We start from the raw sequence: 13,743 nt of genomic DNA, 5'->3' as shown, positions 1-13,743 counted from the left end.
GTGTTCCAGAACAAGTGTCCTTTGTGCTGTAGCTGGTGTGTTGCCAAGTGGTTTGTTAAAATAAATGGTCTTTTTGAAATTATTTTCACTCCTGTTTTTGGACGCTTCTTTAAAAGTTTTGGTAGGAAGGCTTTTCAATAGATGCCCAGGCCAAGCTGTTCCAGCACGCGCTGCGTGGCACTGGTTGGGTTTGGTGTATTTGTTTTATGTTTTCATCTTTGGGTCGTGATTAGTGGCACGTTCTTGATATGTACTTTGTAAGTGACCTTGAGAGCATGCTGCCAGTCTCACAGTCCCCATGTAATTATGTGAACAGTGAGTGTAGCAGTCTTTCACCTAGATCATTTTTAGACAAGTATGCAGCAAGTGTATATTTCTTGTATGCAACAAGATGTAGAGGTTGGACGGGATGACCTTTAAAGGCCCCTTCCAACCCAAACTATTCTATGATTCTATGATGTCCTTCTGATGTGCAGTGTGCCTCTAAAGTGGGGAGGTTTTTTCCATTGAATATAATAATCCAGGAGTTGCATTTGAGTTTACAAATCGCTTTTATTTGAAAAAGAGAAGGATGCAACTGTTTTCTGTTTGTGGCTTTTGGGTCTTTGATATATTTTGATCTAGTGCTGTCTTTACGTCTCTCCCTATCTTGTGTTTCAGTGCTGAATGTTGAAATTTTGTAAATAAATACTTCAGTAGCCTACAGGCAATATTCCGAACACCAGTTCTTTCTCACAAGCTAGCATTGTGAGTTTGAAAGACTTTTAAATCAAACTCACTTCTTGCTTAGCTCCAAACTGCCAAAGATTACCCTCCTTAATGTTTGAAATTATCTTGGCTCAAAACTGTGTCTCATATGCTATAAAATTGAGCAACCTTTCACAAACCATAGTGACAAATGAGACCAGTGTTGAGGGTATGGGTTTTTAAAATTTATGAAAGTAACAGATTGGGTTATTTCCCCTCTCTTATACTGTTTATTTACAGGTTGGGCAAAATAGCCTATTTTTGCTTAAATTTCACCTGTGAAAAGTCAGTGTTGCATGACATACATGAAGACAAGTCTATGAAGGGGGAAAGTAGGATGTACTGCATTAAAATCTACTTTTGGCCTGGAGACTTGAAGCTTCTTGTATTTTATTTATTAAAGTCTGGACAAGCAAACAACCTGCCCCATACTGTGTGTGCGTAACTCCATGTCTCTAGGAAGGTGGTAATAAGGACTTTTATTTTAAAGTCAGCATGTGCTGCCTCTCCTTCTGTTTTAAGCTTAGTTCTGCTTACTTTTTACTCAATACCTTGTATAAAACCGTTTTCTGTTTTCTTCTGTGTTCATTTTCTACAAGGATGACATTATTTTTTACCCAGTCCCGCTTGTGTTCTGCGCGTTTGACAAATGAGCAACCTGAGCAAAACGAGGCGTGGAGAAGGATGCCTCTTCTCACCTGGGGAAGCCTCCTTAGGGCATTGCAGGACTTGAGGAAAAACTCATGTTCATCCTTTTGTATAGCAAAGTGCATGCTGTCTCGGGTGTCGGCTCTAGAAGTATACCCAGAATCTCAAAATCCTTTGCACATGTGAAGGTTGATGTGATTTCAGTAGTGGTATGACCTGTCAAGGCCCTGCTGAGGAGAGGGATCTGTATTCTGCACCTCTTCCCTGCCATGGGAAATGCAGTAGAGTGAAATAATTGAAGACACCAGTCTTTCCAGAAGGCTTGTAGTGAACCAGAGACCTGGAAGTGAAATACTCTGTTGTGCAGGTCTAGCAGGGGTTACTGAGGGCTGGAACGGTGGCTGGATTAGTAACGCCTGTGAAATGTAACTGATAGTCTTGCTCAGGCTCTAAATATGTGACTGCAAGTTGAAGCTGGCACTTGCTAACACCGTGCTTGGCAACCTTAGGAGAAAGATAAGGTTGGACAAATACTTTTACCTCTCTAATGTGACTCTTTCAAGTCGATAGTGAGCTGTGCTAGAGTGGTCTGGTAAATCTTGTGTTGGTGTTGTTTGGGCTGTAGGAAGGGCAGATGATTGTGCCTGGGCTGTGAAAGGCTTTGCAAGGGAAAGCTGAGAGCAGAGATGGCTTCAGACCGTCTGTACCAGCTTTGGGCTCTTGGGCAGCTGAAATATCTGTAGTCCTATGATTCTGCTCGCTCTTGAGTTCACATCTCTACGTCAGGTCTTGCAAGAGAGCTTTTTAGAAGCAACTTTATGTCTACCTTTGACAGTTCCTGTAAGGAGGAGTCATTCATGTCCTGCTGTGAGCAATCTTAAACCCTCTAGTGCTGAAGAAAGTGCTGCCCAGCTTCCTTATGAGAGAGGAGGATGGCAGAAGTGGATGTAAATATGAGGTGCTTGAATTAAGCTTTTTACTGTGGCAGTGCCATAATTCAGACTTGACTGTCAGATGCAGTTGTGTGGCTGATATTGTTGCCTGTTAGTCATAAAATATTTACACTCTGAAGCACCTGGGGTAGGTGAAATCAGAGCACAAGATTTGTGTCTGACATTTTATGGAGTCAATTACTTGTCTGTCCTAAAAGGTTGCAATGCTTTTTGGTATCCTCTCAGTAACTGTATAAAATAAAAATTTATGGCTTGTGTGTTGGGAAGTAAACAGCCGAAATACTGGTTTCCTAACAAAAAAATGCAGGACTTTGAAGGACTGAATCCTGTCTGAAAGCCACACTTATGGAATGGCAGCTAGCATGCCCCTAACCTGTAAATTACATCAATTCCTGTTGCCTTAAGCAAATTTGGCTAACCTCTCTTTAATTTCCTTAGATACTGTTGTCATGTGCTTCTATAGCTAAAGCACAGATTTTAAATACTAATCCACAAAAACTTTGTTCTTTTTGTCTGCTTCATGTCTTTCCCTTGGATAAAAAGTCATGTTACGCAGAGGAATTTTTGGTGATGGGCAAAACAACCCCTAGTTGTATAAATGATGTTCCTTCTGTACAATGTGCCTTTTCTTTTTCATAGTTATTTGTGCCTGAAGATGACTATTGGATCCGCTGTCATGGTTTAACCCCAGCTGGCAACTAAGTACCACGCAGCCGCTCGCTCATTCCTTCCCCCCACCTCCCCGGTGGGATGGGGAGGAGAATCAGGGAAAAAAAAGTAAAATTCGTGGGTTGAGATAAGAACAGTTTAATAATTGAAATAAAATATTATTGTAATAATAATAGTAATGGAAAAGAAGGTAACAAAAGGGGAGAGCAATAAAACCCAAGAAAAACAAGTGATGCACAATGCAGTTGCTCACCACTCGCTGACCGATGCCCATCCAGTCCCCGAGCAGCGATCGGCACCTCCCGGACAACTCCCCCAGTTTATATACCGAGCATGATGTTCTGTGGTATGGAATATCCCTTTGGCTAGTTCGGGTCAGCTGTCCTGGCCATGCTCCCTCCCAGCTTCTTGTACACCTCCACGCTGGCAGAGCATGGGAAACTGAAAAATCCTTGACCTAGGATAAGCACTACTTGGAAACAACTAAAACATCAGTGTGTTATCAATGTTACTCTATACTAAATCCAAAATACAGCACTGTACCAGCTACTAGGAAGAAAATTAACTCTTTTACCAGCCAAAACCAGGACATCCACTTAGACTGCAATCACGATGCAAGATCTTAAATAACTTTCTTGTACCTGCCTTGGTTTTCAAGTTCAGAAGGTTTTTTCGATGAATTAAGTAACGAGGGAGTTTTATTGTGCTGATGTCCTAAGGTAAAACGCTGGAATCGGCTCATCCTGCCTGTCATTCCCCAGTCAATATAAGTAACTCTTCACCTTTTTCTTGCTCTTGGGCTTTCTGGTCAGTGTTCTGGCCACTATTCCTGGGTTATAGACTAAAAGGGGAGCAAATATGCTCTAGAAAAGATGGAGGGAAGGGGAGAACAGCAGTTGGAGAAGTTACTGAATAGATTTATTCACAGTGACCCTGTGGGGAATGATACATTACAACCACATCAACTTAATTTTGATTACGTTTCAAATAATGAGGTAGCTGCTCCATCTTGGAGGACTGGAGAGGTTTCAGAAAACAAGAGGACTGAACTTCTCATGCGAAGCTACTTCAGGCAACTGACGTCCTTAGGGGGAAAAATGTGATGCTGTTGCTTAATGTTTGAATACAGCATGTGGGAAAATGTCTTTGAGAATGAGTTAAACCATTGTCTGGCTGGTTGTTTGGATTGCTCCTAGTTGGGTGGTAGAAGCGTTCTTCGTGGCATTGCAGTGAAACCCATGATCAATATTTTAATGAAATAATGGAAGTTTTTTTTATGGTCTTTAGGATTTTCAGACTTAGTGGATCAAGCTGTGGTGAATGTGACTTGCAGAATCTTGAACCTGGATTAGAAAACTTTAGGAGAATAAATCACTCCATGCAAGAGGCACTAATTGGTTATCTTTCTCATATGTATTTTTTTTTCTTTTTTCCTCTTAGCCTGAAACGACAGACACCTATTTATACAGCTTTCTGTTTTTATTCAGAGTCCTAGAAAACAATTTGTTGCTGCTACTATTGGTTTTTTGTCCTTGAAAGTAATGTGTCGAAGCAGCTTTAAAAAGCAACTTTGAAGCCCTGGACTAGCGTGTTGAACAGGCTTTCTGCTGCAGTAGACCCAGCTGAAGCCTGTAGCCCTTGGAAAACACTTCAGTGGATGTGGTTTTGTATCGTTTTTCTTTGGGTACCATTAATTGTTAAATGACACAGAATTTTAACCTTTCTTAAAAATCCCATGACATTTAGCTGTCTAAGCAACAACAAGTTCTATTGAACTGAGAAAACTGACCAAAAAGTATTTTATTTTTAATTATAAACTGTAAGTCCTAAGGCAGTTTACTTGAAACAAATGGTCTTTTTAATTTAAAAAAATAAAAAAATAAAAACGGGGTTGGGGGGAAAATGTCTCTTCCCCCTTGGTTAGCTGTCCTCTGTAAATCTCTGTTATGTCCCTGTGCCCAAGCCTATCTCTGCTTAAATGAAGCATTAAGTGGTTTGGCTTTATTTTCACAGGAAGGTTCTGTGATGTTTTTGGTGAGAAGAATCTCCTTCTGTGTGGTTTGAGGAGTAGGAATACACCCCTTCCTAGTTCGTGGGGCCCAGAGGAGCGGGGCAGCCCAAGAGCTGCTGGCATCACGATGGCCTTCCGTCACTTGCGTTGCACCAACGGAGGATTTCGGGCACCTTCAGCTTTGCGTGCGCAGGCGTGAGGTCTCCGCTGCTTAACTCCATGTCCCGGTTCTACGCAACTTGCTTTTCTCTAGGAAACAGTGGTGCCCTGTAAGCTCAGCTGGGAGGAGGAGAGCAGGGGAAGCTGTTTTGGCTGCACAAATGGCTCCCGTCCGAGCAGACCAAGCTGGGTCTGAGGGTGGCAGAGGCTGACCACGGTGCTGCCTCTGGGCGCAGGATCCATGGCGAGGGGATGGCCGGGGTCTCTGGAGTGGTGGTGGCCTTTCCCAGAGTGTGGTGAGAGATGGGGCTGTGATATCTGCCATGAAAAAAAGGGGGAGATGAAGAGTGGGGAAGGAAGCCCGGGGACCTGGGCAGGCCGGGCTCCCTGAGGCGGGACAGGGCGGCTGTCCGCAGGGCGGACGGGTCCTGCCCTGGCATCGGGGTTTCGAGTGTGGCTAGTTCAGAACAGGCTTTGTTCTCCTCACATTCGTTAAGTGTTTTCTTCCTGACGGTTTTTCTGCTTGGCCTGGTTGCCTTCTCTTCACTTCATGAGAACGCAGTGGGAACATGAGTAAGCCAGTAGTAGTCTGGGTATCTGCAAAAGTTTTGGTGATGAAATCGCATGTTAAATTATTCAGTAGTTACAGGAAAGACCACAAGTGAGTAAAACAGCTATGAAGTACTTCAGAGTTTTAGAACTTTGGTATTTGGGGGGGGGGGTTGTTGTTGGGGGTTTTTTTGGTTGTTTTTTGGGTTTGGCTGTACATACAAAACTGCTCTGTGATCATGCTGAAATAGATATTTTTTTTTCATATTTCTCCCTTGATGGTGAGAGAAGTTTGAAAGTAGTGGTACTTGGAGATGGCAAAACCAGTAAGCAGTGTTCCACCTTGAAGAAATACTCCTAACACAAGATATGCTGTGTTTGTGCTTGCTTCCTGCAGTTACCCGTTTCAAACAAATCAAACCTGTGCATGGACAAATTCATAAGTAAATAACACAGGCCAACTAACTTAGCCTAGTTACCTTCATTGAGAAGTACTGTTGGGTCAAAGCTTGATCCTGCAGCAACTAATCTGGATTACACTGTGTAAAACGCCAATAGGCTTCCCTGCCCTTGCGCCTGCCCAGGAGGGAACTCTGCTGCATGCCTCTACAAAAGGCATTTGGTCCATGCATACCCACTGTGAGTGGGGATGCGCTGCTCTGTTGCCATGTAGCACTTTCAAGTTCTTGCCATCATTAGCAAGTTATTAGTAAATTAAGTCTGAGTGATTTCGCAGCAAGACTTGACAGGAGGAGCAAATAGCAGAAGTATTGTTTCAGTTGCTTGTGTGGCTTCATACAGAGGAACTATATGAGCCGTATGCTTTGTGCTTAAGCACGCAGCTATGCTTCGTGTTTAAATTCCTGAGCCCCCGATCACCTTAACGGGAAACATTCGTAGTTTTTCAAATTGAAGGGAGCATGTGGGTCTGCTCAGGAGTCCTGTCACTGATGTATAATGTAATACAAGGATTTTGAAGAACGTAGCCTGAAGTACACCTAAAATTCCCACTGATACGGTGTGTACGCTTAAAGCTAGTGAAAGCCATTGATTAAATATTTGCTTAATTGACACTAGACCCAAAGACTGGGAAACACCTGCTCTATGTATATGGGTTATTACCATTGTTTCTGTGATATGGAAGAAAATAGGCAGCTTCTCAGGAGCTGGTTTTCCCCTACTCAGATACTTGAACTGGATCTATGTGCTGGAATTAACAATCATGTTGAGATCAGTGAAGGTATGAGAAAGCCTTTCCCCTCCTTGAGATAACATTGTTCTCCAGGACACTCCAAAGAGCGAGGGACAAGTGCTAAGTAATCAGCGTGGCTCCATCCAGAACTTTTCCAGCTCAGCTCAGCCTTGTAGGGCCTAAGCTGGGTTACGTCTGGGTGTAGTCAAGCTGATTTCTTTATACTGCTTTTCTCAGTGTTTCAGCTCAAGAACAAACATACTAGCTCACTGTCAGCATGGCAAGAATGGATGGAGCTTGAATCGCTGACCTGTGAGACTCGTAGTGCAGGAGTACCTGGTGCAATGGTAGTGCATGGAGCCAGCCCATGGAGATTAGTGGAGATGCTCCTGAGCTGGCATTGGAGGCTGCTCTGGCATGAAACCATTTCTGGGCCTCTATTTCTAAGGCAGGGTTATTCTGCTACCCATGTCAGCAGTACCTTGATAGCCATGCGAATTGAAAATGCACCTGAATACAAATTGACAGTACAGCCTTCTTCCAGGTGTTTCTGGGCTGAATCCAGGCTGTAGGCTGCCTCTTGGTCATCCTCGGATCTGTAGTTCCTTGTAGCCGAATTCTTCTGTTACTATGGTGTGATAAACTTAACTGGGTTTGTCACCTTGTCTTAAATAATTTCCAGAGTTCTGCAGGTGATACTTCCTTTACTTCTTTCCATTACTTCTTGCTTGCCAATACCAAAATGTCCAAAAACCAGTGTTCTACTCAGTTTAGTAATGTTAAGCAAAGCTTGGGTTGAGATTCCTGGAGATGGTTGGAGATCCAGACGATTCAGTTTCAAGTTGTTCCATTTTTATTGCTTGTCCCCATTCAGATGCATTTCTTTGGGAGTGTATCCAAACCAATAAATGGTTGTCCTCTTACACTTTGTATCTCATGAATTTGGGAGAACAACAAGAACCCCAAAGGCAAGAAGGGGCTGAGGACCAGAATTAGATCTTAATTAAGTTAAAGCTTTTATTCATGGTTTCAAAATTTGGGTAGTGGAATTTTGGTTTCGGGTTTGTTTTGCAGCTCTTTGCTTGTGAGATAGTTTGTCAAAAAGTGAGACTGCTTTATGGCTTCTCTGCAGGCTGACCATGACTGGTACATCTTGGGACATTTGCCCAAGTAGGCACATTTGGGCTCTCTTTGATGTATAGACTGCAGAAAAGGATGCTCTAGGCTAAAGACAGAGATAGTCTCAATAAAAAGCACTGAGTTCATAAAGATAGTCCCCACCAGATTTCCATGATGGAGCTCTTAAGGCAGCTTGAGAGGGCAGTAAGTGACACAATGAAGGATCAAACTGAATTTTCTCAGATGTCTTACGTGTAGCCTGTTGAGCCTCACATTTGGCAAGAGCAAGGGTAGCTGAAACTGTCCAAGAAGGAACGTGCGTGAAGCTGTTTCCATCTTGTGGGAGCTCCTGTCCTTGTTGCGCTGACGTGCAGGGTGGGAATAGTCATGTCGCATTCTTCTCCATTCAGAGAATAATTGTACGTTCTTGTATTCAAATGTGAAAGTGGGTTTGACCAGCTGTGGATTGATTAAAAGGAAATGTTCAGTCCCTGAATCTCTCCTTTGCATCATTTTGGTGCAATTTAGTGCCAGAAAAGGCAATTCTCTGTGTTCTTTGGTTCACTACGGGACTTGTGTGTGAAGGGGATGTGTCATTGGAGAACTGTGCCTATCTAGTGTATAATGACTACGGTTCTTCTGGTAGGTTTTGTCTGTAAAGGCAATAGAGCATCTTGTCTGCTGCCGCTGATTTGAAGCCCAGACACCTGACAGTAAATGAATTTCCTCAGAGTCACTTGTTGCCCATGTGTAGCAAGCGTTGACTCTACATGAAAACGTGGTCCACTGGATAACTATTCAGAATACTTCCAGAAGGATATACCTTTTTCTGTGAGCCGAAGTGACTGTGTGGTGTGTCAGGAATTAAATTGGCTAGATTATAATTTGCCTTTGCAGTTATGCTGCACACAAATATGCAGTAGTGTTTATCTAGCTGTTAAATTTACTGTAAGGGTGGGCAGAGCAAGAAAGATTCCCTGTCCCCCCTTCCCCCCCCCCCCCAAAAAAAAAGGAAAAAAAGAAAAACACAGACAGTAGCTTCTGAACTGCAGCTGAAACCTGTTGCCCTGTACCAGAGAGGATGCACTTCTCAGAAAGATTAAAATTCTCAGAGAACAGTTACACTTCTGTATTAAGTAGAAATCTGCAACTTAAAAGTTTGAAAAAGAACCCAGCTCCTTTGTTTAAGGTTCACAACTTTTTTTCTCTTGCCTCCCCTGGCATACTGAAGGCAGCACAGCCCATTAAAAAAAAAAAAAAAAAAAAAAAAAAGGGAGTAGCAGAATAATGCTAACTATTCTGATGTAGTATAATACAACAAAGTCTTGGGGAAAGTATGTTCTTGTGGAATAAGTATGTGTTTTGCCAACAAAAATCCTATGTCATTGTGTGTTTCAAAACTTGACTTGTAGTGGAGTCAGTTCAGTCTATTAGTATATATTATAAATAATATAATATTTGATGATGCACAGTTGAGATATGGACCTTGGAATTTTGCAGGTCTCTCTCCTGGGAGCGTGGGGAGTGGGTAGGAGATGGGTGCGGAGAGGAGAGGCTTTGCTTCATCCCTTTGCCACAGGAAAAGGAATGTGCAAATTGTGTCAGACAAGTAGGGCTTGTTTTTAAAATAACAGATTCAAAGATAAGTGTTATGAAAATAACTCATTTACTGATAACTTTACTCACAAGATGAAAATTTAAGTGAAAAATAGACTTATCTGGGTAGCGTAACTCTTACCACTGGTGACAGGAAAATTGATAACACAGTTTGGGACTGACAAAGCAAGTGTTGTGCTTATCACAGCAGACTTCTGTATTGTGTTGTCTTGCAATTTAGTGCAACAAATCAGATTAAACTCTCTAGAAATGCTATCTTAAGTGTGCTTCCCTGCGCAGCAGAGACTTTGGAAAATAATGCAAGTTGAGCAGCTTTTGATGCCTGTGCTTGAGTACAAGCTTTGGTCAAGGGGTTGGACAGAAAGAAAAAGTAAGTTCTGGAAGGTGTAGGGACTGTGCACAGTACTGTGACTCTTGTACCAGTGCAGGTAAGTGCATCTGGGACATGTTTTAGCCCATTGTCAACCATTGCTGAAGTGGAAAACTTTTTCCAGCTGTAGACTGAGACAGAATTAATGGGCTCTCAAGCACCAGGGAGGCTGAGGATGTGGTAGAGCTTTTTCAAATCCTTTGCGTTCAGCGGCAGGTCCTGGGTGGACCGGTGGCCGTGCGGGGCAGGGCGATGGACTGCTGCACCTAGAAGCTGAAGATGGGACTGCGTAGCCCCATGGGTTTATCCAGCACGCCCCACTGCCAGGGGATATGCATTAGGCTTGCAGGACATTTGTTCAGTTATTTCTTACTTCGTGCTTAAAAACTTTTAACCTTACTGCTAAAGAAAAATACCATTGTCTATTAGTACGACTGGAATGAAAGATGAATAGTGAATTAGCCTTGAGCGAACTGTCAATCTGACTTTGATAGCCCATCACTTAAAAGGTCCTTTTATGTTTATGAAAAAGCATGATGTCAAAGCCAGGGAAAAAAAAATACCAATACTTAGGGCTAAACTTGCATAGTTTCCAAGAAAAGCCCCTGTGTGAACTGTTTGTTTCTCTACATGCATGGCTAATTAGCGTAGGATACTATAAGTCTGGGCAGTGGCATTCAGGTTTCTTCTGCTGTTTTGGGGTAGCTTGTTTATGGTGCTTCCATATGTGAATCCCTCAAACTGGAGCAGCGTAGAGCAAAGGATATTGCAGTCGCTTCTCTCGCAACCTCTAAGTAGTATGCTGGAAATGCTTGAGTATAATCATTATCAGGTGAGTTGTTATTGCAGACTTACTTTAAAACCTGTTGCTAAGAAGGCTTACAGTATACAGGCCATCCTTTTCCTCTGGTATCTAGTATGCTTTTTTAAATTTCTTCCACAAAGATAAGTGGGGAACATACGTGGTCACTTGTAACAGCAAAAGTCACTTTAATGGAACTGTTCTAAACCAAAAAAACTTCTCAGAGTTTTACTATATTTTTGCTTGTTTTCTACCTTCTGATAAAAACATTAATGGTCAAAGAAAGGTGACAAATAGTTTCCAGGATATGGTGAAAATTTTGCATGGAAAAAAATTGCCTTTCTTCTCTTGCTTATTTAGGGTGTGCGAGAATAGTTCAGTATGAGGTTTTTCGTATTTTATATTAAAAAAAATTGTAAGTACTGAAAAGCTTATCTTAAATACAAAAATAGCTGTTGCTGAGGACAGTGATTGATCTGAACTGAAACACTTCTTTTCTTGCATCTTATTTGCATAATGTGTTTATAAACAGGCTGTCTTATTTGTATATGATTTAGGCCATGTATCTGAGAGATAAATAATTTGTAGGAAAAAAAAAAATGGTGTATTCCCTTTTTTTAACCAGTGTGTTACTTTCAAAAAAAACAAAACAAAAACCAACAAACCTTTTGATCTCTCTGTTACTTGACATCTGATAAAGGATAGCAATCCATACTATTTGGTTTTAATTGGTAGCTACAAACAAGTAAAATGAGTCCTGCAGTGCAACTTGTTTCTCCATATTTTAGTGAAAACTAAATGTTGCGTAGCTGAAGGTCTGAACGGAGAACCGTCTGTTCTGGAGTATCTGTATAAACTGGAAAACCTGAGTGTTGGCTTTAAGGGAAAATCTCACATCGTAGAAAAATAAGTGGAACTTCTTGGTTTACCATTTATAAGTCAGTTATTGAAACGCTAGCTCATAAACTGATATATTGCCACCAAATGTGAATTAGTGAAGCGCTGCTGACTTCCTTGGGGACGTACAGGTTTGTACTTTTAAGTGAAATGCTTAGCTGGTATATATGTCACAAATGTATAGCTCAAATCAATAGCACGTATAATGATGTTGTAAAACAATAAAGTACTTTTAAAATTGTGTCATACAGGTGCAGACTCACCTTGAGAATCCAACCAAGTACCATATTCAGCAAGCCCAGCGGCAGCAGGTAAAGCAGTACCTCTCTACCACTCTAGCAAATAAACATGCCAACCAAGCCCTGAGCTTGCCATGTCCAAACCAGCCCGGTGATCATGTCATGCCGCCTGGAACTGGAAGCAGCGCGCCCAACAGTCCAATGGCTATGCTTACCCTTAACTCCAACTGTGAAAAAGAGGTAATACACTCTCACCCTGCATATTTTTCAGTAAAATGGAATTGCAGTCTGCTTGCTTTCTGTTTTAAACTGTATTTGATCATGTTAAGATGTTATGTTTATCTTCTTTTCTGAACTGTTCACTTTGAAAATGCGACCACTGTCTCTGTGTCTGCCTGATGAATATGTATTTGCATAGAACATTTTGGCAAAAAAAACTGTGTCCGTCTAACTTCCTCTTTTTTGAACTATTTTAGCTAGTTATTAAAACTACTTACTTTTTTTTTTCCCTCCCCCTTGCTTGATGCACACAGTGAATAATTGACCTTTGGAGAATACAAAGCAGTTTTGTAAGCTGTAGCTTTCTGCAATAATGTTATTTATGGCTCATTCAGTGTAGAAAGAGCCAAGAGCATAGCAAAAATAACTGAAAAACACAAAGCTTTTTGAGCTATTTTAGATATTTTTACAGTAAAATTTGAGCAAGTCTCTTGGTTAGCTGGAAGGCCAGATTATCCCAGCTAATATACCCTAAAATGTTACTGTTTGCTGTTTCATGATGAGCTCAGTGCTGCAAATAAAAGACTTCACTAGCCTATGCCTAGAAGTCCTTTGCAACCTTGTCTTAATCTTTGCTGGCAAAAACTTAGTTGGATGTGACACGTGTGCTCACGTGCTGAAGGAAGACGATTGAAAGTTATTAACAAGTGTAAGAATCACGTCAATAATTTTGTAACTTGACAAATAGAAGACAATTGTAGAGCTCCTCGTGTCCTCTCATCCTCCCCCTTCAAGCCTTTGTGCCAGATTTTTAATACAGATGCACTCTGTGAGGAAAACGTTATGCAACTTTGAGAAACAGTTATTACAGAACATGTTTTGCAGATGCAAGAGAAATTACTTGTGCTCCATAGCTTCAAAAGAAAAGAAAGTCAAATAGTTCCACCCTATCATCCCAGTTGTACCCAAATCTTTTTTTTCCTCAAGATATTTATAGCTTCACTTTGCTGTGTCATCAGGCACATGTGTGCATGACACTGTTTCAATCGTGCTCTTTTGGGGACGGAGACTGTGCCATGAACTCAGATCCATGCTTTGCTTTTTCTTTTTTTTTTTTTTTTCCCCCCTTCTTTTTTTCCTTTTTATTTCTGCAGGGATTTTATAAATTTGAAGAGCAAAGCAGGGTTGAGAGTGAGTGCCCGGCTCTGAATACACACTCACGAGCATCATGCATGCAGGTACTGGATGACACAGGAGTTGGAGCACAGGTCCCCTTTCAAATGAGCATGTTTCTTTGAAGTTATGTTGAAGAATAAACTTGCCCCATAGTGTCTTTAAGAAGCTGAATATAAGATGTATTTAAGGAACAAAACAATGTTCAGTAGCATTGATGTCAAAAGTGCATTAAGACACCTGAAGAAGGCTAGTGCTTTTCTAGCACTGTAATGCTATAGCAGAAGAACGTATCAACCATGCTTTAAAGTCTCACTTCAGGAAATCTTTTCTAATGCAGTCTTCTCAAGACTGCATGTATGTGTTCTTGTCCTGATAG

General features: G+C 41.5%; 1 protein-coding gene across 8 annotated transcripts in view; it reads left to right on the top strand.

The window, feature by feature from the left end:
- Positions 1-13,743, top strand: part of MITF (melanocyte inducing transcription factor) — a 113,654-nt gene that overhangs the window by 79,821 nt on the left and 20,090 nt on the right. For 3 of the 8 annotated variants that reach the window (XM_069811856.1, XM_069811855.1, XM_069811859.1), the window contains 2 exons: positions 11,985-12,212; positions 13,346-13,429. In XM_069811856.1, coding sequence (XP_069667957.1) covers positions 11,985-12,212; positions 13,346-13,429 — 312 coding nt within the window. Of the gene's footprint in view, positions 1-10,818; positions 10,867-11,984; positions 12,213-13,345; positions 13,430-13,743 lie in introns of those variants that run through there. The other 5 variants (XM_009922571.2, XM_009922570.2, XM_069811858.1 and 2 more) reach the window with 3 other exon arrangements.

This window comes from Haliaeetus albicilla, chromosome 24 (assembly GCF_947461875.1).
Source record: "Haliaeetus albicilla chromosome 24, bHalAlb1.1, whole genome shotgun sequence".
Classification (NCBI taxonomy): domain Eukaryota; kingdom Metazoa; phylum Chordata; class Aves; order Accipitriformes; family Accipitridae; genus Haliaeetus; species Haliaeetus albicilla.
The sequence above is the reverse complement of the archived record's forward strand: the minus strand, read 5'-3'. Positions and strand labels throughout refer to the sequence as shown.